This window comes from Pleurodeles waltl, chromosome 1_2 (assembly GCF_031143425.1).
Source record: "Pleurodeles waltl isolate 20211129_DDA chromosome 1_2, aPleWal1.hap1.20221129, whole genome shotgun sequence".
Lineage (NCBI taxonomy): Eukaryota > Metazoa > Chordata > Amphibia > Caudata > Salamandridae > Pleurodeles > Pleurodeles waltl.
This window is the reverse complement of record NC_090437.1, coordinates 598,663,564-598,686,978: the sequence shown is the minus strand read 5'-3', so window position 1 is coordinate 598,686,978 and position 23,415 is coordinate 598,663,564. Positions and strand designations below refer to the sequence as shown.

The 23,415-nt window shown below is 44.2% G+C and overlaps 1 protein-coding gene across 1 annotated transcript in view; it reads left to right on the top strand.

The window, feature by feature from the left end:
- The first annotated feature begins 1,486 nt into the window (after nucleotides 1-1,486).
- The window catches only part of LARP1B (La ribonucleoprotein 1B), a 229,387-nt gene continuing 207,458 nt past the window's right edge, over nucleotides 1,487-23,415 (top strand). Inside the window, exons 1-3 of the mRNA XM_069205824.1 lie at nucleotides 1,487-1,598; nucleotides 11,822-11,962; nucleotides 18,545-18,713. Coding sequence (XP_069061925.1) covers nucleotides 11,890-11,962; nucleotides 18,545-18,713 — 242 coding nt within the window. The 5' untranslated portion in view covers nucleotides 1,487-1,598; nucleotides 11,822-11,889. The remainder of the gene's footprint in view (nucleotides 1,599-11,821; nucleotides 11,963-18,544; nucleotides 18,714-23,415) is intronic.

The window sequence follows — 23,415 nt, the reverse complement described above, 5'->3', positions numbered from 1 at the left end:
AACCCTCCGCTTTAGCAGCTACAGCGGGGTTGAGGTTCTTGATTGGCCTCTTCTGACTGAAACTCAGCAGACAAAGGCTCATAAATAAGGTGAAAAGGTGGGTGAGTAAGTGAGAGGATGGATAGTTGGATGGATGGCTTGGTGGATGGATGGCTGGATGAAAAAGTGAACAGAAGGATGGATGAGTGACTGGGTGAAAGGGTGGATTGGTGAGTGAAAGGATGGAAGAACGAGTGAATGAAAGGATGGATGAGTGAAAGGGTAAATAGATGGATGAGTGGAGAGATGCATCAGTGAAAGGGTGGATGGATGGAGGAGCGAAAGGATGGATGAATGTAATGATGGGTGAGTGAAAGAATGGATAGACGAGTGGAGGGATGATGAATGGCTTGTTGAAAGGATGGGATAATTGAAAAGCTGAATGGATGGATGAATGAGTAAAAAGATGGATAAGTGGATGGATGAGTGAAAGTGTAAACTGATGGATGAATGCGTGGGTCATGAGGTGCATAGATAAGTGAAAGGATGGATGGTTAAGTATAAGGATGGATGGATGAGTGAAATGGGGTGGATGGAGTGAAAGAGTGGATGGGTGGAGTGAAAGGATAGATGGATGCATGAAAGGAAGGTCGTATGGTTGATAGGATAGATGGATGAATGGATGGAAGAAAGGGTGGACGGATAAGTGAAAGGGTGGATGACTAGGTGGAATGATGGATGGACATCTTTGAAGATACATGGATAGGTCTGGAAATAGATGGACGGATGGATGGACGGAATGGTGACAGGCTGAATGATGGATAAAAGATTGAATAGATGAAGGAATGTAAAGCTGGATATTAGCAGGGGGATGGAAGGATGAATGGATGAATGAATAGTTACTTTTATGGAAGACGAGCAATCTCTTTGGGAGAGGGTTGTGATGACGGGGTCAAAGTGGGGGGTATTTTCATTTTCTTGCTACTCCCTTGTGACAAAAGAGTCAATGTTTGGAGTTCATGCACGCCAGTGCTGTTTTTTTACCTTGTTGTTTGGAAGGTTTCTGTTTGTGAAATTAATGTACTACACGTACTCCACTGTCCAGTGTATCTTGTCACTAAAGTGTGTTTCTCTGTGTACCCATGCACGTAATATATTAACGATTACAGTACTTTGTTTCTTGTAGTTCAGTTTTACTTGGAAAATGTCTTGTTGGCACAGCACTGCCACATTTTGTTGTGTATGTGAAGTGTATGTCTGATATTGATATGTATTCATTGTGATGTGTATGGAGATGTGTTTGTGCCATGAATGCTGGCACCTTACAGCTCAGGTGCTGTTTTACCACACTACTATGTATAATAATGTGTGTACTGCACGCATTACTTCCTCAACCTTGACCTTGTACCAATACTTACTGAAGTTAGGTGTTCAACCGCTACCCAGGCTCCATGTGACCTGGTTAGAACCAATCACAAGTTTTAGCACTAAACGCTATCCCCCTCCAAGCCTCTCCCACGAATATGGTGGATAAAAGGGGGTAGAGTCCAGAACACGGGCTGTTCTTTTCTGTCCGCTCATCGGTACATGACCTACGAGCGTAGGGAACCCCTTTTCAGGTAAGCCTGGGAATGCGAGGCCTCTTCAGGTATGGGGTTCGCGGATGTTCTCCACCTACTCCTCGAAAGTTGGGTACTTGCTGAGCGAAGTATCTGGAGTGTAGAGAACATTGTTTGTTTTATTTTGTCCCTTGTTTCCAAAGGCGGGGCCTTTTGGGTTCCCAGGCGTGGGAGACTTGGTCTTCCCTTCGTGCAGCTACAGGTTGCTTAGTGGGGCCCGTGGTTGTGGCCAGGGTCTCTCCTTTTCTGCGCCGCCCAAATCTTGGATAGTGAGGCTTGTAATTCTTTATCGCGCGCTGCAGGGTGAGTTACATCCTGGATGCACGCAGTCTGTTTTGCCTCAGGTTGCCTTTCCCTCCTTCCCTGGGTTGCTGGGACTTACCTGGTTCGTGGAGCTTGCTGCACGTTATTTGCCCTGGAGTATTGGTGTCTCCTCAGCAAATCCACTGGGCTCGGCGGAGTTTGCTTTATGTTCCGTGATAGGCACGCGGCTCCCCCGTTGAGCAGGTGCAGCAAAACAGGATACCTAGCCAGAGGCTGGGCACTTGGTTGGATGCCGCTTGGTTTTCTCAGAGGCCGGCTAGCATGGCAACTAGGTGAGCGTGGCTGCCTGGCGGCCATGTTACGGTGTGGATGGTGCTCATCTGCAGCTGTGCCCTTCAGTCTTGCGCTCGCGACACCTGGTTGTTTTCCCCTGACTTCTTCAGGATCAATTTCGGCAGGCTGCTCGTCTTTGGTGTGACTTTGGCTCCCTCTTGTGGATGAGGGAGCTTACGTTTCTTTTGCTGCCTGCAGTTGTCAAGACTCCGTGATGCTGTTTTTGTCACAGTTATATGTGTTTCATATTGGTTATGCCCAGGGCCACTGGGTTTATGCGATTGTGCAGCCGCGACCGTTTTCAGATTATTGTGGATTTGCTGAATTTGCCCCTTACTCCATCATCTGCAGTATATTCTGCACAAGGCCTGAGCAAAGAAAAAAGAAAACCCTTTCAGTAAGCAAGAATCCAAACCAACCATCACCTCGACACCCCAAAGCAGCCCCAACAATGTTGAGAAAGACAAACCCTGGAAGCTCAGACCCCTTCAAACAGGAGCCATGCCAGCAGACATAACGGCCTTCAAGTGTCCAGGGGAAGAAAGAGGCGCAAGTCCCCTCCGCACTCGGGCCAGGAGTCTGGGGCACAAGGGGAAAGGAGGAAAGGCATATAAAAGAAGGGGAGGCCAGGGATGCAAGGGCGCATCTACCCCCAAACACCCCTGAATCCTCATGTTGCCTTGGGGACATACAGAACGTGTTGTGGAATCCATCCCCTTTTATCCACCATATTGGTGAAAGGGGATTGGAGGGAGGTAAGCGTATTGCACTAAAACTTGTGATTGGTTGTAGCTAGGTCACATGGTGCCTGGGTAGAGTTTGAACACATCATTTCAGTAAGTATTGGTACGAGAAAAGGGTATTCAGAGTAATGAAGATTACTGTTAAGTAATTGAACCATTACTTAATTGGTTCCTCAGTCTTCACAAATGGGATGTAATGTTCAATGCATTCACTGCATGCGCCTGGAAATAACTCTGGCAATAACTCTGGCAATAACTCAGATTGGTGAACATGAGACTTGCATAAGGAAGTAGGTGTCCCATTAGGAAACTCGCTCAGCATCCGCCATGAGGTTCATATTGATGCCCAGCAACAGGTTTCAGTGCTGCAAGATTTTACATTTTTCAATAAAGCACAGAACATATTTAACCTGTTTCTCCCAAAGTTCACTCCTGAAAAGCATTCCGTGCCAGCTACAATATCGTATGCACAAATAATCCTTTTAAGAATGTCTCATCTAGAAATCGGAAACACAATGTAGACGTGGCACATTTGTAAGCATGTTTGAGTAATTTTACAGAGAACTGCAAAATGTTCAACATTTGCTATCGCCATGAAAGCAGAATGTTTTTTAGGTCAACATATCTCCTCGAGCCCACATCTTAGCCGCACTCCTTACACATTTCTGTACTCGTCCAGGTCATTTACACCACGTTCCCTCCTGAAGAATGTGGTACTTTCATGTCTCTCCCTTTTATGTGTCGCTTGAAAACGCACTTGTAAGCAGGACACATTGTTAACAATACTTTAAAATATACACGCGGTGGGCTTTAGGTCCACCCTGCAGAATATTTGTCTCTCACCCCATTCTATTGGCAGTTTGATATAAAGCAAGGAAATATGGGCATGCATCAATACAGTGTCCATTAATTAGCACACAAGCCAATTCTATTGGCTTTGACAGTGCTTGGCATGTCAGGGAGTTAGCCAACCCCAATCGATTTCCCTACTAAACTTACTTACAAGGGCTTTCAGAGAGCACTCTTCATGATCTCATGCCTCCATCACTCAAGGCATCTTCCCAGAAGCTCTCAAGAGAAGTCAGATCCTCCTACTCCTGAATAAGCCTACACTAAACCTTGATAACCTCAACAACTACCAGCTCACCACTCATCTGCCATTCATTGGAAAGATTATTGAAAAGGAAGTCTATGTTCAACTCCAGGATCACTTCAGTGCTAACCATCTCCTGCAGGACTACCAGTTTGACTTTGGATCACTCTGCAGCACTTAAACTGCTACCTCACATATAGTAAACAATGCCCCCTGACCACAGATGACAATGAACTCTGTCTCTTGACATTGCTGCACCTCACAGTCTCCTTCAGGACTGTTGACCATTCCACCCTCATATGAACCCTGGAGCCTTGAATGGGATTAACCAGCAATGTCCTTCACTGGTTTCAAACCAACACAATCCTTTACCAGCCATCCTCTGTCACTGATAGCACAGCACACTAAACAGTTTGTGCACTGGCTCCAGATTTGGCCCATTGAGGACAGTTGGGGTTGATGCCACCTGGATGTACGAGTATATTCTTTTTATTCCCCTCCACACAATTTACATGTGCGACTGGATAGGATAGCATGCTCATGCTCCCTCAGTTCCTCGTTCACCAAGATTGATTATTTGGGTCAGACTGCATCGGACCACAACCAGCTGCCTGCAGGTATCCACTGGGATGCTTCTTGCTCTCCTGTACTTGCCTGGCAGCTTCAACTCTCCCCATCAGAAAACCAGGTGTTCTATGCTCCCTTTCGAGACCAAATCTCGGCTGATTTTGTTGATAATGACCATACAGCTATGACTTGAGCTATTAAATAAGACTCCTTCGAGGTCACAATTAGGGACGTCTCGATCAGCATTATTGTTGAATTTCACAGCGTGTTGGAGAGGGAGATGAGAAATGGCAAAGATTTCCTGCTTTACCTGGAGACTCAGACTCTCTTAGACAATGCCAGTGGTGTAGTGAATCCTATCTTGTTTTAATGGGAGCAGGAGTTAGCTTAGCCGTCTAGCTTGCAGACCTGCGCCCCGTCACCCAGTGACTTTTACCCTGGTTAGTTTGTTCTGTTTTAGTGCAAATATTTAATTATATCTTCCCAAGATGGCTGCATTATTTCTAGTTAGGAAGATGTTTTAGTTTCATGTTATCAGCGCCACTCTGCAAAGGCATCACTATCAGCATCAAAGATGTAGGTATTCATATTAGGTACTTATCTACTTTGTGCTTTCCAGGGAATTGTTTACATCATGGGTACTCGCAAACATTTTCCCAGGGGCCAAAAAGTTTGATCTGTGGCGTGCCTGGGGGCTGCATTTATGCCAGGGCAGTGGCGGTCGGGTGGGGTGGCTGGGGGGATTCGTGGCAAGGTAGGTATAGGAGAAGCAAATTATATACATTTAGTGGCTGAAATAACCAATGGGATACCAGAAAACCTGTAACTAATCCCGGCTTACCCACTTTTCCAAATTGTGTGATCCTAGACAATTGTTTAGTCTCACTTTCCCTCCTTTTTCTGCATTATCACATTTAAGATGACCTTGAAATACATGATTCATGGTGTGCTGCACAAAACCTGCTTCTATGTTTGATTTATTAAAGTGTAATGTTGTTCATGTATGATAGGAACCCAGGACACCCATAAAACACACTCTTTAATTTACTATTGGTGTTGTTCTCAGGGTTAGGGAAATAATTAATGTTTCCAAATTTATGTTTGAAAACTATCACTTTTAAATGGATACATCTCAATGCACTGATCAAATAAATTGTATTAAGGCGAAAAGGTTCTGCATGTTAACTAAATACACTTTTTTAATTTTTAAGAGGCTGTCTTAGTTTTACACTTGTTTTGCAAGATGTCTTTAAAAATGAAGGCTTTTCTAAAGTTAAGTGCAGGAGTCCCTAGTTACTTCCTTTCTTGAAGACCAATTGAGCTTGAAATAAATGATTGTGCGTGTATTTCATATTGTTATTGTTAGTGCAGAGTTGAGCAAACAGCTGCCCAGTGCTCCTGTTGCTCCAAGGGCCGCATGTAAAGGTCAGAGGGGCCGCATGAGGCCCAAGGGCCGTACTTTGAGCATCCATGGTTTACATAATTGCCACCCCAAGCATGTCTTCTTATCTATTGTTTGGGAACATACCTATGTCAGGGGTCCAATCAGTTCTGTATAAATACATCTCACACAGACAGCTAGTTAGAGGGATTCCTACCAGATGCCATCAACGCTATCAATGCTCCATGTCACCTTGATGCCGATCCAGTCTTCGTGTTTCCACAGAGTCTGATCTAGAGACCTCATTCCAAGGTAACAAGGGTTGGGGGCTCTTCTCATGGACATGGCACTGGCAGACTAGGTTTAACATGCCTAGCTCTCTTTAGGTTAGAGGGTAGGTTCATCAGATTAGGATATTAGGACATAGTTCACATCCAATGCCATTTCATGCTATTGCAAGATGGTGGGGGTCTTTGTATTAATGACTCTCATCTTTACAGTTCTGTTTCTTGCACTGTTCATTATCATAATCATTGCAGCCCGTGCAACTTATTGTAGATTGTAGTCTTTTTGAATAAAACATATTGAAAACTTTACTGCATGTCCTTCATTGCCTGTGTGTTTGACTGAGACATGTTGTTCATGGGAGAAAGGGGTAATCTCTGTTTAACCACAACCTCCCTGAGATGTCGCACACTTGAGTCCATGCGTAAAGGCTGCCACAAATCACCTTTTACTATTTGGGTTTTTGTGAGGTACTGCTTGTGAGCCTGAAGGGTTGGGATGTCAGTTGCAACTTGTTGTAGGATTGACTTAGTCACCTACAAACAAAAGTACTGTCCTTCTTAAACCAGCAGTCTAGCCTAGATCAAGGGTCATACTACGACAGCGGGAGGCACCCCAGATGGTGTGCACTGAACACCCTGCTTTGATAGACTGTCTCCACTGTCTTAATCACGCTGTGCACGTCGCACAAACCCATGCTGAATTGAATAGGGCTAGTATCCTTGCATGGCCGATCAGGCAGGACCAACCTCTACTTGCCACACTCTTACTTTGTCTGAACCTTAACACACAGGCACGCTTCCAGACTGACATCCATGTGGCCTTCACTGATCATTATGCAAGATTCTACAGTCCAGACCTGCTTGCCTCTGACGCAGCTATTATAGACTTCTTCAAAACCTCCCTTTACCCCACAGCATGCCGGATCAATGCCGGGAACATGACCTCCCTATCTAAGTTGGGGAGGTTGAGGGAGCAATTAGATCATTGGCCACTTATAAAACCATGGGGCCAGACGGCCTCCCGATCAAATTTTATTGGACTTTCTCCAACCTGGCTGGAAAAAGTATATAATGTGGCTGTGACAGAGGATTGTCTTCCCCCATCACTTTGAGAACCCATAGTTATACCTATTACTAAATAGGGAATGGGTACATCGGACATCTCCTCATACTGCCCATGAATGGTACTTAATATGTCACAAGATCCTTAGCAAGATTCTGGCAAAACGCTTGCTCCCGCTGATCTTGCGACTAGTGCCCCTTGACAATAGTTCTGTGCAGGGCAGGAATGTGTCTTTCAAAATCCGCAGCCTAGTCAGGATACTGGAGGTGGATCCTGGACCTTGGCCCCAAGCCCCCCTGTATCATTCTTTATCTAGAGAAGGCCTTTGATTCTCAGAATTGGACATACCTTTTCCACTTACTAGAATACTGTGGGCTGGGTGATTGCATAAGCAATATGATTTGGCTCTTGTACGATTTACTGGTGGCGCGAGTGTTAACAGGAAAACTAAATTGCAGCCTCCCTACAAATATATAAGAGCATGAAACCTGGTTGCCCGCTGCCCATCCTTCTGGTTGCTCTGGCGATGGAGCCAGGGGCCAGTTGCCTGAGCTAGGTTGGAGTGGGATGGGGAATACCACTTGGGGATAGGAGTCATAGAAACTCTTTACATGAAGGTGACATAGTGCTCTATTCCCAGAATGAATGGACTGACCAATCTGACATTACTTCCACTCTTGCTACCTTCGTTGAGATCTCTACTCATCACATCAACTGTTGAAAGTCATGTCTATTCCCCCTACAGCTATATGCTGAGGACCCCTGTGTGGATGGTGAGCCATTGATATGGCAGCCACAGACATTTAGGTTCTTGGGGATCCAGGTATATCGTTGTGGGAGGCCCTTCGGGATGGCAGTCTTGGTAGAGCAGTAGCATGTCTTGAGATAGGTCTCTTTTTGGTGTACTCTCTCTCTCCGAAGTTGGTAGAATAGCACTCTCTAATATGGTTATCCTCCTGTGCCTGCTGTACTATATAGCTAACCACCCCCTTGTGCTACCGGCATCCTTCTTCCGTTCTCTGAATGTACTGGTCGGTAATTGTATCTGGAGTGAAGCCCAAAGTAGAGTAGCTTTGTCTAAGATGCATCGGCCCATGCCGATATGAGCATCACTATTTGGCCTCTCAGGTACAGTGGGTGAGTAGCTGGTTTGCGGAGCTCCAGCTTTCCCCCTTGACAACTGGGTTGCTTGCTGTACCTGTTCTATCACACATAGACCAGGGCGCCTGCTGCACTTTGTCTCTTCCCCATGACATTTTGGTGCTTTTGTAGGGGTGTACTTGTTACCATCTCTGCTCTACCTTACGCATCAGCAGTTTCCAGGCTGGGCTCTCCGCGTATCCGGGGGTCATTATTGACCTCGGAACTGGAGGGATAGCAGGCTGGTGGGGGGGTGACAGTATTGGGAAATATTTTTCATGCCCTTCAACAGTGTAACATCCCTCAAAGATAATTCTTATATCACGCGCTGTTCCATGAGCTGTGACCACCTGGAACATCACACCCGTGAAACCTCCACCTCCTGCTCTTATACAATACCTTCATAGCATGGGAAGTGGCCACCATCTTGTCCAGAAACACTAGGTTCAAACTCATACAATTCTTCATTTTACAGAGAGCTTACCTGGCCCAGCATAGATTAATCAATACTTTCCTACAAAGAATGCTGCCTGCGCCGATGCCAAGTGCCTGATGTTGATTTACACCACGTGATGTTGGCATTCTGGTCCCCCTGTAACGCAGTATCGGACTGCGTTTACTAATCAGTTCATCCACTACTTTTCAACCAGAGAGGCTTGTGACCTGGGATGCCTTCCGCACTCTGTGAAAAAACAGAAACAAATCGTGCTTCCTGGACCTGGCCTTAGTTTTGGCCAAGTGCCTCATCACGCATCACTGGAGGGCTTCACACCTGTTGCAATGACGTAGTGGCTTTCGCTTCCGGCTTGGGCTATCAGTCTGCCTTGTTGATGCTTCCTTCACATACCTTTACGTTGTATTCCCCTTTTTTTCTTGTAGGTTTACTATTGTTGGGATTATATTCCTATGTTGCCACTCCATGTTTAACGACGGAGTTGGCTGGCTACAGATGCCATTATGCAACACGCATATTATTGGGTAAAATGTAACCTGTTATTTGCACGTTGCTAAAATGCACAGACACTGTTGTTAATGCTAACCCGGAAAAGAAAAAACAATACAAATAGTTAAAAAAAAAAATCTTTGAAAGTTTCTGTAAGAACTTTATTATGGAATTATTCATTCAAATATGTCAAACTGTATGAGCACACGTGTGCGCACAGGCTGCCATCTTGTAATTAAGATATTATTAGGTTTAGCAAGCTTCAAAGGGCCCAATTTATTCATATTATATATACTGAAAAATAAAGAATGAAAACAATTATGGGGTTTCTATATCTATAATTAGATATCAAATAATAGAAATGGCTATCTCTGTCTAAATATCATTATCTATTAGACAGGGATAGCAGATTGTTAAGAATCATGCATCGTTGTTGGAGGTTGTCTGTCGCCAAAACGGAATCAATATCTTATTTGATTTGTATTTGCTGTGCACTACTTTGTGAAAGTAACAGATTGCTGAAATCTATGTTTCGCAAACTTCGTGTGTAAGCTATTGGCCAAGCAGTACATCACTGTGTGCCACGAATAAACGAGCAGCGTATTTGTTGCTAATAGTATTTGTAGTCATTTTGTGCTAAGAGTGCAGCATGTGGAGACGGATATACATTCTTCTACATGTTATATCGCATCGGAATACAAACTGTGAAGTATTTTCCATTGCTATGTAAACGTGGTTTGTCCCAGTTGCTCATAACTGATGGATCTGGTGAGCCTGAATAACTTTTATTTTAGCTTTTACTACATGGGCAGCTTAAACCCATAGTATATGAATGTTCATGCGGACATCAATTTAATTTATGTGAATATTTAGTTTATATATTTAGTAAATAAATTAACTTACTATTGTATTGTGAAGAACCTAGGGGTGAAACTTGATGGCTAGTTATCATTTAAGCCACATATTAAAGCTGTGGTAGACATGTGCTTTCAGATGTTGCACTCTCTAAAAAGGTTTTACATCTTCTGTCCTTCTCGGCTAAAAAATAAGTCATCAGGCTTTGATAACATCAAGGTTGGACTACTGCAATGCACTTTATTTGGGCTTACCTGAGTACCTCCTGGAGAAACTTCAGATGGTGCAAAATGCGACAGCTTGCCTCCTTTCCCAGTGGCTGGTGAGACAGCACATCTCTCCATACCTGCGTGAGTTACATCGGCTGCCGGTTAGGAAAAGAATCATGTTCAAAGCACTGGTGCTGACACATGAGGCCCTCTATCCATCTGGGGCCGAATATCTGAGATCCAGATTCAGCTTTCACTGCCCCTTACACAACTTGAGATCAGCTAAGAAATCGCTGGCAGTTATTCCTAGAGTGCGGAAGACCAGAACTGGCAGCAGATCGGCTGCTTTCCTAAGGGCGACAGCCTGGAATAAGCTCCCGCTAGGATTGTGGACCATGTCTTGTCAATCAGCTTTTAAGAGACAGTTGAAAACATGGTTCTTTATTCAGTGTTAACTGTCGATGTTGCTCCTGACCTGTTGGCTTGTTTGCCGGGACATTAATTCGGGTAGCGGTGCGCAATAAGTCTCTATTCATCATCATCATCATCATTACGTGGAAATATTTTATATAAACTTTCCTTTTTACCGTTTTTGGGGGTACATCATTATTGGGTGCCAAACTATGAGATCCAATATTCTTAAAGGCTTCATGGGGTCAGCACTGTCACCTGATTCCACACTGTATATTCTATTTGCTGATTTTCATTTTCGTATTTTGCAATATAAACCATTAGTAACCCTTTGTACCTTATTTTGCAAGAAAACCTTTGGTTAGATTTGGGTCCCACCACCACTGCGTAGTATCACTCCAGTGAGTATAGTCACTTTGTTGGAGGGTTCTGACTATTTCATGAGGTGACCCATCAGCTTCTGTGCTTTCCAACTCTTGACAATACCAGGAAAGAAACATTTTGAGTATTAACACATGAACCCAGTACTGTTTGAGCTCTTTATATCAGTCATGGAATAAATATCTGAGATACATGAGGTACAGCTGGTAATATTGTTAGATATACTGTGCATATTTTTATGATCAGTCATGTCTTCAGCTATTTTCCCCAAGTTCAATAATTCTGCTAAGATGTTCTTGTTGCTAGCTAGTTTTAAATGGAGTATGGTGGATCGAAATAATCGATTCCATGGTGGGTGGGAAGCCAAATAATTTGGGTCTTCAGAATTGATCAAGTGATGCTTTTTCCTCAGAATTAATAAAAAAGAAATGTATCTGACACCATTAGCTGGAAGTGTGGATATCCCACCTGGTGAATGGATCACATTAGCTGATGTGACTCATAACATGGTGCACAATAATAGCGTATTTCCTTGTGTTCGTTTTATGAACAGGTTGGCGAAATGGTAGAGACAAAAGAGATGCTATTGATACTTCTTGCGGTGAAAACGAAAGTAGCAGCATGCGTGGAAGCTCTCAGAACAGAGGTGGACGTAGAGGAAGAGGAAGAGGACGTGGGCACCGTAATGCACAAAGTAAGAGACAACAAATATTAAAATATCCAAGCACACATGCAAGAGAGATATCATTTGTATGGAATTCTGGCATACCCCTGCTGTATGACAATGTCCTAATGAATGCATAGATATTATGGAAAAAGGATTTTCTCTGGGAGTCTAGAGGTTTCTTTCTGAAGAGGGAACAACACACATATTTTCACTACTTCACATTGGGTGTCGATCCTCCCATTCAACTGACAATATATCAGAAAAGACTCCACGGTTGGTGAGGGAGATAAACTTGAGAAAGATAACTCAACCAATAGACTGCAACATTTTCTCTTGTTAAACGGTGAACAATGGTGTGCACTAACGAGCAGACTTTTGATACTAAAACCAGAATAGAGAACAGCCATGTTGGCAGCCTTTACGTCATAATGCCCCGCCTGAAAGTTGGATGGATTTCCAGGTTCTAATAAGAATTGAAGAGATCTCCATTTTCTTTTGTCTCTTGCCTGTAAACCAGTAGTTTGAATTGGCTTAGTGAGTTTATCTAATTATTCTTCTACATTACTTTCTAAGTTTAGAGTCTTTTCTTAGTGTAATTGTGTAAAAGAATACTTGTTATGCAGTTCTATTAAGAGTTCAGAAAGCTTGTAAACTACACAAAACATTGAGGTGAAAACAATGTATCTGCTTTAGTCCTTTTACGTCATTTCTTCACATCACAGACTTCAAGGCTAGATCTTAAGTCCACATAGAGGAAATAAGACTTTTCTGGCAGATCACACCTTTCCTTGTGGCTCAGAAGTAATATTATGTAATGTTATGTTGACTTGCACGGTGCTGCTTATCACCTGTGATGGTATCAATGTACTGGAGCAGGAACATAGGGCGGACAGCGCTCCCAGTTGAATAACAAGGTCTTCAGTTTCTTCAGTTTCTTGCGCTAATCAAAGAGAAAAGTAGCTGCCCTGATGTGTTGAGGAAGTTCATTCTAGTTCTTGGCAGCTATGAAGGAGAAGGCATGCCCTCCTGACTTGCTTCTGCAGATGCGGGGGACCCACACAAGGGAGAGAGAGGTAGAAAATAGCTTGCTGGAAGATTGGTAGAGTTGGAGTCGGCCGTTGAGGTATGCTGGTTCGGTGTTGTGGAGGGATATGTAGGCGTGGATGAGCAGCTTGAATTGGCAACATTTCTGGATGGGTACCCAGTGTAGTTCAGTGAGGTAGGGAGTGAGGTGAGCGTTTTCTGAGAAAGTCAAGGATGAGCCTGGTGGCAGTGTTTTGGATGGTCTGGAGTCTTTGTGTTAGTTGGTTGGAGATGCTGACATAGAGTGCATTGCCGTAGTCTAGTCAAATCTACATGGTTACCTGGGTGACCATGCATCTTGTGTGCATGGGGAGCTACTTGAAAATTCTGTTCAGCATTCTGAGAATGAGGCAGGAGGATGCAATCACAGCGTTTATTTGTTTATTCATTTTGACTGTTGCCTAGTATGATGCTGGGCATTCTAGTGTGGTCTGTGGGGGGGGGGGGGGGGGGACTAATTTGGGTGGCCACCAAGAAGAACCGCATGGGGAGCTCTTGGTTCTAAGGCCCAGATATTCCCTGTTTGAAATTAAAACCCCTTAGAAGTTGCCAGCAATTTTGTTGTAAGAAAGAAAGGAGTGAGAAGAAACTTACCCTCTCCTGCTCTTTTTCCCCACTTCACAGAAACCCCCTCAAACATGAGGATGATAGTTTACTATTGTAATAGTGGGCATCTATTTCACTTCCTTATGCATATGTGGATCCTGCAGGAGTGCCTATGTTTAGAATCCATCTCTGCAATAGGTTGTTTTTTATAAGGAGAACAGCATACAGAGTGCAGTAAAAAAATGCTGCTAACCAGCCTTGCATCATTTCCAGGCGCACAACCATTCTAAAACATGACTCCTGTCTTAGCAAAGAGAGGAGTCATGCCCACCATCCCAAAACAAAATAACCCACTACAGTATCCATCCAATAATAACAACTAACACAAAATTCACCCTAACAACTCAATACTATACAGTTAAGGAATTACTGTTTACAAGTAGGGACCTAAGAAGTATAAAATACACTTCGAAAACCATGAGCACTATACAATCAAACCATACAATGTTAAGACGGATAGATATCGTAAATGTAAATGTACACTAACATATATACCCCTCTTTGAGTTTCCATGGTACATGTTTTTCACAGGTGGATCTCCGTGGATTGTGTTGTTCCAGATTTTTAAACATTGGCTTGTTGTTCTCATTTATCACATACCTGGATAACAAATTTTCTCTTGTTCCAACCTCATTGAAAGCATCACCTCCAACATTCGCAATGTTCCCAACATTCCACCAATGGTCACCCTCTATCATAACAGCATTGCTACACACTTTCTTCACAGTGATCGGTTCACCATAACTGGTATACCCTTTCTTAACAAATGTTTGATGTTTTTTTGCGTACAACATCTCCAGGTTGAACATTTTAAAGTCTGGTAGATTTTTTTAAATCGTACCTGTGTTTTATTTTAATCTGTGCTTATTTTATTCTACACAACATTTTTGTTTGGTCCACCTTATCTGTGACCTTGCCCTCTACTGCTTTGGCTAACCAGGCAGGAGTTAGTTTAGAGGTGGAACGTCGCCCCCTGAGAAGCTCAGAGGGGGATATTTTGGTGAGTGAATGTGGTGTTGTGCGATAAAACCACAACATAGACTTCACTGCCTCTCCCACATCATACCTATTATCCTTAGCCCACTTAATACATTCTACCACCACTGGTTTGTGGATGGTACAGTGAACGTTTCAGATGCTTCACACCAGATTCTTCCAGGAAAGCTTCCACCCCGTGACTAACAAACTGAACCCCATTATCAGAAACTATGGACTCCGGGCACCCCTTCCTTATGGAAACATCTCTGTATAGCACTGCCAGCTGTGGGATTAGAGAAAAAACAAACTTCTGGCTATTTGCTATGGTAATCCAGAAACACAAATGCATAGGGTAAATTATGTGTGAGAAAATGAAAAGGTCTCACTATGTTAATGCCAACTTTCATCTGTGGTTTCTCCGGCATAGGTATGGGCTGTAAGGGTAGTGTCACTACCTTGAACCCCTTCTCTGCTCTGATACACACATCTACTCACCACCATATCCACATCTCTGTCCAGAGAAGGCCACCAGTATTGAGCTCTCACTCTTCTCTTCTTCATAGTTGAGCCCAAATGGCCTTCATGTGCATAGTTAACCAACATAGGACAAATGATGTCTGGGGGAACACATTTGTCATTTTTCAACACCACGCCATCCTCAATAGATAGGTCTTCACAAATTTTGGAGAAAGGTTGTGTCTCGGTACACAAACTCCTTTCCTTGGGTTATCCATTCACAAGATACTCATTGACCATCCTCCAAAGTATATCATTGCTTTCTGCCATCCTCTAAACCATTTCAGTGCAAACTTTGCTTTCATCAATATCCACTATTGCTATGAAACATTCCTCCTTAGCCTCCTCCAGATCTGTTGCTTCCTGTTCACAAACAGGTCACTCAGACAAAAAGTCTGCTGTGATATTTTCCTTATCTGGAATATATTTCACTTGGAAGTCATACTGTAACATACTGTAACAATTTTGTAGTTAAACAAGCAATGCATGGTGTGGTGTACTTAACTTTGTTCCGACTCAAGATGTACACCAGGGGCTTATGATCTGTTTGTATTACATATTTCCTGCCCCACACATGACTCCTGCATTTCTCACTCGCTCAGTAGAATCCTTTTCAATTACAGAGTAATGCAGCTCAGGTTCTTGTAGTACTCTTGAAGCATAGCTAATGACAGTTTCATCCTCCCTGGAACCCTGAGTAAGAACTGCACTCAACCCATTCTTACTAGCATCCACAGAGATGGTGCAACCTTTACCAGGGTCATATGCACTTAATGTTCTTAGATTTGTCATTTCCAGTTAAACACTGTCAAATGTGTTTTGACATGCACTATCCCACATGAAGGGAACCTTGTTTTTTGTCATATTTTAGTTGTATAATCTGGAATGAATCTAGCATAATATTTGCATGGGTCCGCCTTGAGTTTCTACATAGAGACCAATCAGGTTTTATGTCTGGCAAGCCAACACAATATAATCTCCGGCAAGCTCACAATTGGATAAACAAACTTGGAACCCAGTCTGAACTACGTCTTCCTTGCACTGGATACTGAAAAGGCATTTGATGAGGTACACTGGCTCTTCTTGGAGTGCATCCTGATAATGTTTGGCTTTGGTCCCCAATACCGGCAGTGGATTAAGCTCCTCTACCAGGCCCTGGTCACTGCTCTTAGAGTGAATGTTACGCTGTCTTCTGACTTTTCCAGTTGGCAGGGGCACGAGGCAGGGATGCACTCTGTCCCTTCTCCTCTTTGCCCTCAGGATTAAGTCCCTAGCCTGCATAGTTCATGACCACCCAAGAGAAGGCCGCTTCTCCGCACCAGGAGTAGACGAGGTGGAAAGAAAATTTAGCTTTATGCAGACAATATTTTACTGTACATTACGGCGCCAGCCACAACTATTTCCCTTATTTTGTGTCTGTTCAATAAGTATGGAGCTACTCCGGTTATCAAACAAATTGGGATAAGCCAGTGCCTTACCTTCCTCAGGGATAGTCAAACATGTTGGTGCTCACCCGTCATCTGCAATATGCAAAAGATGGCTTTAAATACTTGGGCATCTTTATGATGCAGAATAGAGACCTATGCCTTGAATCAAATCTGTGGAGGGTGGTGAAGCATACTGGGAAGACATGGCGAGATGGCAAGGTCTGCCTCTTACATTAATAGGACGGGTTCCCCTATTTAAAATGCTCTCACTCCCTAAACTATTATATGTGTTCCAGAACACTTACTACTGGATCCGCCCAGAGGTCTTCAGCCGACTAGACAGTGACATGCAAACCTTTCTGTGGGATGGGAAGCACCCTAGAATCCCTTTGAAAACTTTACAACGTAATCCGTTTAATGGGGGATTAGCTCTACCTGATATGGAGGCCTACTATTGGGCAATTCTCCTAATTAATCTTGATGACTGGTTGTTCTCCCTTGCGGATCACTCTACTTTCAGGCTTGAGAGGGCACAATGGGGAAATAGGTCCTGCCTACATTATTTATATGTGTGCAAGGAAGCGCAAGAATTTCTCCCATCCACCCAGGCTGTGCTGGCAGCCTGGGAGAAAGCCCTGAAGCATCTTGGTTGGTACCAGAAGTCTACACGGGAAACACCACTATTGGAGGGAAATTGTTGCTGAGATGTGGAAACTGCGAGGATTCGAAGCCTGAGATCTCACTGGGATTTCCAAAATACGAGACCTCCTTGGGGGGTGGGGGGGCAAAGGGTGGCAATATGATGACTTTTCCCTCTCTTCAGCAGGAAGATCAATTGAATGCCAACCAGTTCTTAAAATACGCACAGGTACATCATGCCCGGCAGGCTGAGGGACTACCGGGGAGGGCAGCCCAGAGTTCACCCCCTTGGAGGGGCAGCTGCTCGCAGAGGAACTAGGAAAAGTTGCAGGATCCCTAACCTACAAAACCCTACATAACAGCATGCCTGATACTGTTCTAAGGTTGAGAGTGAGGTGGGTGGCAGACCTGAGAGACTTAGAAGATATTGATTGGGAGGTGGCCTTAATGCAGCCAAGGGAAGTAGCAATTAAATTGATCTAATTTAAAATACTTCATATGGTATATTTTGTTAGGAAATGATTATTCACCATGGGCAGGGCACAAAGCCCAAATTGCTTAAGATGTAACAACAAAAATAACTCCTTTTTCCACATTACTTTCGGTTGCCCACTAATCCATGTCTATTGAATGGAGATTATAGGGGAATTTAGCAAAATCCTTGCAGAATCGATCCCACTAGACCCTAAATTTATCTTACTGGGAATTCCGAATAATATTGACTTGACAACCGTTAGGTTGTTGTTCTGTGTACTAGGGCTGGTAGTGGTGAAGAGGTTTTCACTCCAGTATTGGGGGGCGAGTGAGAGGCCATAATTTACTAGAGTGGAAACTGAGCATGGACATAGACAAGAGAGCTGAAAAAGTTACATATGCTAGCAGGGGTTGCCCCAAAATGTTTTATAAAGTATGCGACAGATGGAAATATTACTACTCCTCATAGCTGCCCTAGGGGGAGATGAGGGACCGGGCAGTACTGGGCATGATGGATGTTAATATACAAAGTTACTGTGAACTGTGGCTGTGGACACTAATGACCCTTGGTGTAATGTACATGTATTTGCTGGCGTTTGTCAATTTCAAGGGGGAGGGGAACAGGGGCCGTTAGTAGTCTGCTATGGCTGTTGCCCTTTTTTCCCATTAGGTTTCACAGTTGCACTCCTAAGATCCTAAGTGCCATCTTCTTCTACCTTATGTATGAAATGCAACTTCTTAAAACCAAAGTAAAAAATATTTATTAAAAAAAATAGTTCCAGGTTTGAGCAGTGCACTGCAAAATGACAGTATGATTTTATAGGATTATTTTATTCTACCCGTAGATTGTAACACACGCGTGCTTTCTGTTTTTATATGTGTGAAGCACACTATGGCTATTCCTATGTTTATCAAGAGCAATATGGTGAAATACCCCACCAGCAGCAACAAGCAGAAGGCAGCCCGAGGATAATGTATTACTTTGATGATGGAGTTGCACCACAGATGTACCCCGTGGATGAAACACTGCTAAAAGAATACATTAAGCGACAAATGTACGTACAAAGACCTAACAAACATGTTGATTTTTGACTGCTGATGAACGTTTTAAAAATAATATCTGTATATTCCTGACAATCAGGAGGAGAGAATGATGGAGAAAATCGGACACATAAAGGTCCCATGAAAACCATCACAAATCTCTTGTTTCAAATACTGGGAAAATCACCTAAACCCCTTGGAGGGATGGGGAAGGATACATTTCAGAACAGGAAACTCATATGTAACATATATCTGTCCCAACCACAATTGCAAACAGTTTTCATCACAGTGACATTCTAGATATTACCCAAATACATTATTTCACTACATACACCTTAACATCCCATCATAAGAGAAGGAAACTACATTAAGTTTAAATTGTGACAAAACATTGGTATGACTTATTACTAGATTAAATGGAATTGATCATCACTTGGTCCCAAACAGAACAATTCTATGTTACATGTGTTATGCCCAGAGAACCTTTTAAAGGCTAAAAATATAACAATGTGAAATTAGTGTACTGTAAAATGAAATAAATCCAATGTTATTATTTTGTTTTACGAGATCCTAACGCGAAATAAAAAAATGTCGAAAGTGCTAAAAAATCAGTGCCTAGCATATCACACTACAGACAAACCCTGTGAAATAAACAAAAGACAATCAGTAGAAAGTATTTCTTAAATGAGTCGTGATAGCAAAAAGTAAGCAATCTAAACTGTGAGTGAAGAGCACGGGTCATTCCAAACTGGTTAAATGGTTTTCGATTTCAAAGACCAGAAAAAAATGATGCCATGCTAAACCCAACAACGTATTTGTTAGGTCAAGCTAGAAGGAGAACCATTAGTGGTGCCATACCACATTATATTACAATTTGTTGAACTAGAAAGAGGACCCAAATAGGAAACAACCTAATTTTATTTTTAGTCACCAACATGTAGCAATGTTGTTACATGTGTCTATGACACAGATTATTTTTTTAATCTTGAGTTAATTATTACCAACCAAAGCTTCTTGGCTCCTTCTTTCAGTATGACGTAAGAGCTGTAAAATGGATTGCACCACACAAGGACCTCAGTGTCATGCATTTCAGCCATCTTTGCTAGTACTGATGGAAAAGAGACACTCAGGCCCAAATTTACGAAGTCCTTCTGTTTTAGTAGATATGGCACATTCCTGCCCTCTTCCTGTCACACAACGCAGTTGTTAGAAATGGGGTCTTTGGTTGGCAGTCAGGTTACCCCCTGTCCAAGCAAGGACCCTCACTCTAGTCAGGGTAAAAGAGAATCACCCTCAGCTAACCACTGCTTACCCCCTTGGTAGCTTGTCACGAGCAGTATGCTTAACCTCAGAGTGCTAGGTGTAAAGTATTTGTACCAACACACACAGTATCTTAATGAAAATATCACAAAATGACACAACACAGGTTTAGAAAAATAGAAAATATTTATCTAAACAAAACAAGACCAAAATGACAAAAATCCACAATACACAAGTCAAGTTATCAATTAAAAAGCAAAATAGTCTTCATGTAGTTTTAGACACACACTAACACTGTTAGCGTGAAAATGTACCTTGGGTGTGTCAAAAATAACCCCGCACGGGTGAGTGTGCGTCAAAAAGGGCTTGCGATGCGTCGATTTCACTCACGAGCGAGACCTTGCGTTGTTTCTCCTTTCGTCGGGTCGGGCGCATGGTTTCTTCTCTCCACAGGAGAGCGATGCGTCGTTCCGGTCAGCACATGGGTCCGGACAGGCCTTGCATTGTTTTTACACCACCAGCGGTGTTTGCATCGGAAATCCAGCCGCACGATGATCCGAAAACCACACAGCATGGGTTGCGATCTCCCAGCCTCCATCAGCGATGCTGCACGTCGTCTTTCCAGCTCGGTGCATCGATTTTTCGGTTGCAATGAAGGCGAGCGTCGATTTTTCAGCCGCGAAGCCAGTGGCGCGTTGATTTTTCAGCTGCAGATCGGAGTTGTGTCGATCTTTTCCCCGCATGGCGTTCTGTGCGTAGATTTCTTCCTCTTAGGCTGCCAGCTTCTCCTTTCAGGGTCCTAGGAACTGGATGGGCACCACAGGGCAGAGTAGGAGTCTATCTAGAGACTCCAGGTGCTGGCAGAGAGAAGTCTTTGCTGTCCCTGGGACTTCAAACAACAGGAGGCAAGCTCTAATTCAAGCCCTTGGAGATCTTCACAAGATGGAAGGCACACAAAGTCCAGTCTTTGCCCTCTTACTCTGGCAGAAGCAGCAACTGCAGGATAGCTCCACAAGGCACAGTCAAAGGCAGTGCAGCTCTTCTTCCTCAGCTCTTCAGCTCTTCTCCATGTAGAGGTTCCACTTGGTTTCCAGAAGTGTTCTAAAGTCTGTGTTTTGGGTGCCCTTCTTATACCCATTTTCTCCTTTGAAGTAGGCCTACTTCAAAGCAAAGTCTCTCTTGATTGCGAAATCCTGCCTTCCCCGGCCGGCACCAGACACTCACCAGGGGGTTGGAGACTGCATTGTGTGAGGACAGGCACAGCGCTTTCAGGTGTCAGTGACCACTCCTCCCTTCCCTCCTAGCACAGATGGTTAATCAGGAAATGCAGACTACACCCCAGCTTCCCTTTGTGTCGATGTCTAGTGTGAAGTGGAACCAGCCCAACTGTCAAACTGACCCAGACAGATAATCCACAAACAGGCAGAGTCACAGAAATGGTATAGGCAAGAAAATGCTCACTTTCTAAAAGTGGCATTTTCAAACACACAATCTCAAAATCAACTTTACTAAAAGATGTATTTTTAAATTGTGAGCTCAGAGACCCCAAACTCCACATGTCCATCCGCTCCCAAAGGGAATCTACACTTTAATCATATTTAAAGGTAGCCCCTATGTTAACCTAAGAGAGGTCAGGCCTTGCAACAGTGAAAAACGATTTTAGCAATATTTCTCTGTTAGGGCATATAAAACACATTACTATGGCCCTCATTTCAACCCTGGCGGTAAATCCCGCTTACCGGCATGCAGACGACTGCCAACATACCGCTGCTGCCACGGAATTCCGATACAGGTATTACGACCCACAGCCCGGAATCCGCAACAATACAGACACCCATGCAAGTCCAACACACAGGTCCACCACAAAGGTCAGTGATAAACTGGCAATAACAAAACCGACACCGTCACGCCAACAGGAATATGCCCACAGTATCATGACCCACGAATCAACGCGGCGGTCTTTCAACCACAGTAATCCATTGGTGGTACACACCGCTGCGCTCAAAATACACACTTACAAAACACAACCACATTGGACAATTCAAAATGCACACACCTGATACACATACACACACCACACCCACACACCCAATCCTATATAAAGCACACACCCACATCACCCACAAACCCTTACTACACGAATTTTGAAAGCACACCAGAGAGAGCCACCACCTAAAACAACACCAGCATCCACAGGCACACAACACCATCACTCACACAACATCCACGCACCTCAAACAACACACACCAACGCACCCCCTCACACATCACAACAGACACCACCTCACATATCACCCACACCACATCATGGCACCTCAATGACACCCCAGGTTTTCTGAGGAGGAGCTGAGGGTAATTTTGGAGGAAATCGTCAGGGTAGAGCCACAGCTATTCGGATCGCAGGTGCAGCAGACCTCCATTGCAAGGAAGATGGAGCTATGGCGCAGAATTGTCAACAGGGTCAACGCAGTAGGACAGCATCCAAGAACTAGGGATGACATCAGGAAGAGGTGGAACGACCTACGGGGGAAGGTGCGTTCCGTGGTCGCAAGACACCAGATTGCTGTACAGAGGACTGGCGGTGGACCCCCACCTCCTCCCCCACAACTAACAACCTGGGAGGAGCAAGTCTTGGCAATACTGCATTCTGAGGGCCTCGCAGGAGTAGCAGGAGGACCGGACTCTGGTAATGCAAATCTTTACTACCTTATCTCCCCACCCCACCTGCATGCCATCACATACTCCCACCCTTACCCTCACACCCATCTCCCCAACAACCCACAGATACCCCTCTAACACAACCCACACATCCCAAAACCAAGCCCTGCATGAAACACCAACGCATGGACACCCATCACCGAAGCATGTCCACTACAGAGACTCACTCATGCCCCAAAATCACCAATCATACACGGACCAAGCCAATAATGCAAGCACTGGAGTAGAGAGTCAACCACCCATTGCACACAATGGCACACACAGATACAATAATTATGCATTTACACCCCAACAGGACCCCTACCCAACGTCACCGGACAGAGGTGCCAGACATATCCCGTCCCCCCACAGAAGAGGCCCACAGTGATGACAGCAGCTCTGCACAACTGGATCAAGATGACCAGCCCGGCCCATCTGGGACCTCAGGACAGTCGGTTCCCCTGACACTGTCACAAGCCAACACAGAACCTCCCCCCCTCAGGAAACACCAGCACAGCACCCACCCTAGCGGGCCCATCCCTCTGTCCCCAGGCAATCAGCAGTGTGCCCACCACTACAGGGAACCCAGGCAAACCCACCAACCAAAGAAAATCAGGGACCTGGGGGCAGTGGCAGTGGGCACACAGTTCAGGGGACAGAGGCACAGGATACCATGGAAACTGGGAGGACTGCTGTGCAACAGAGGGAGGACAGGCCCAGGGAACCCACTCTCCACGAAGCACTCTCCAACATCATGGG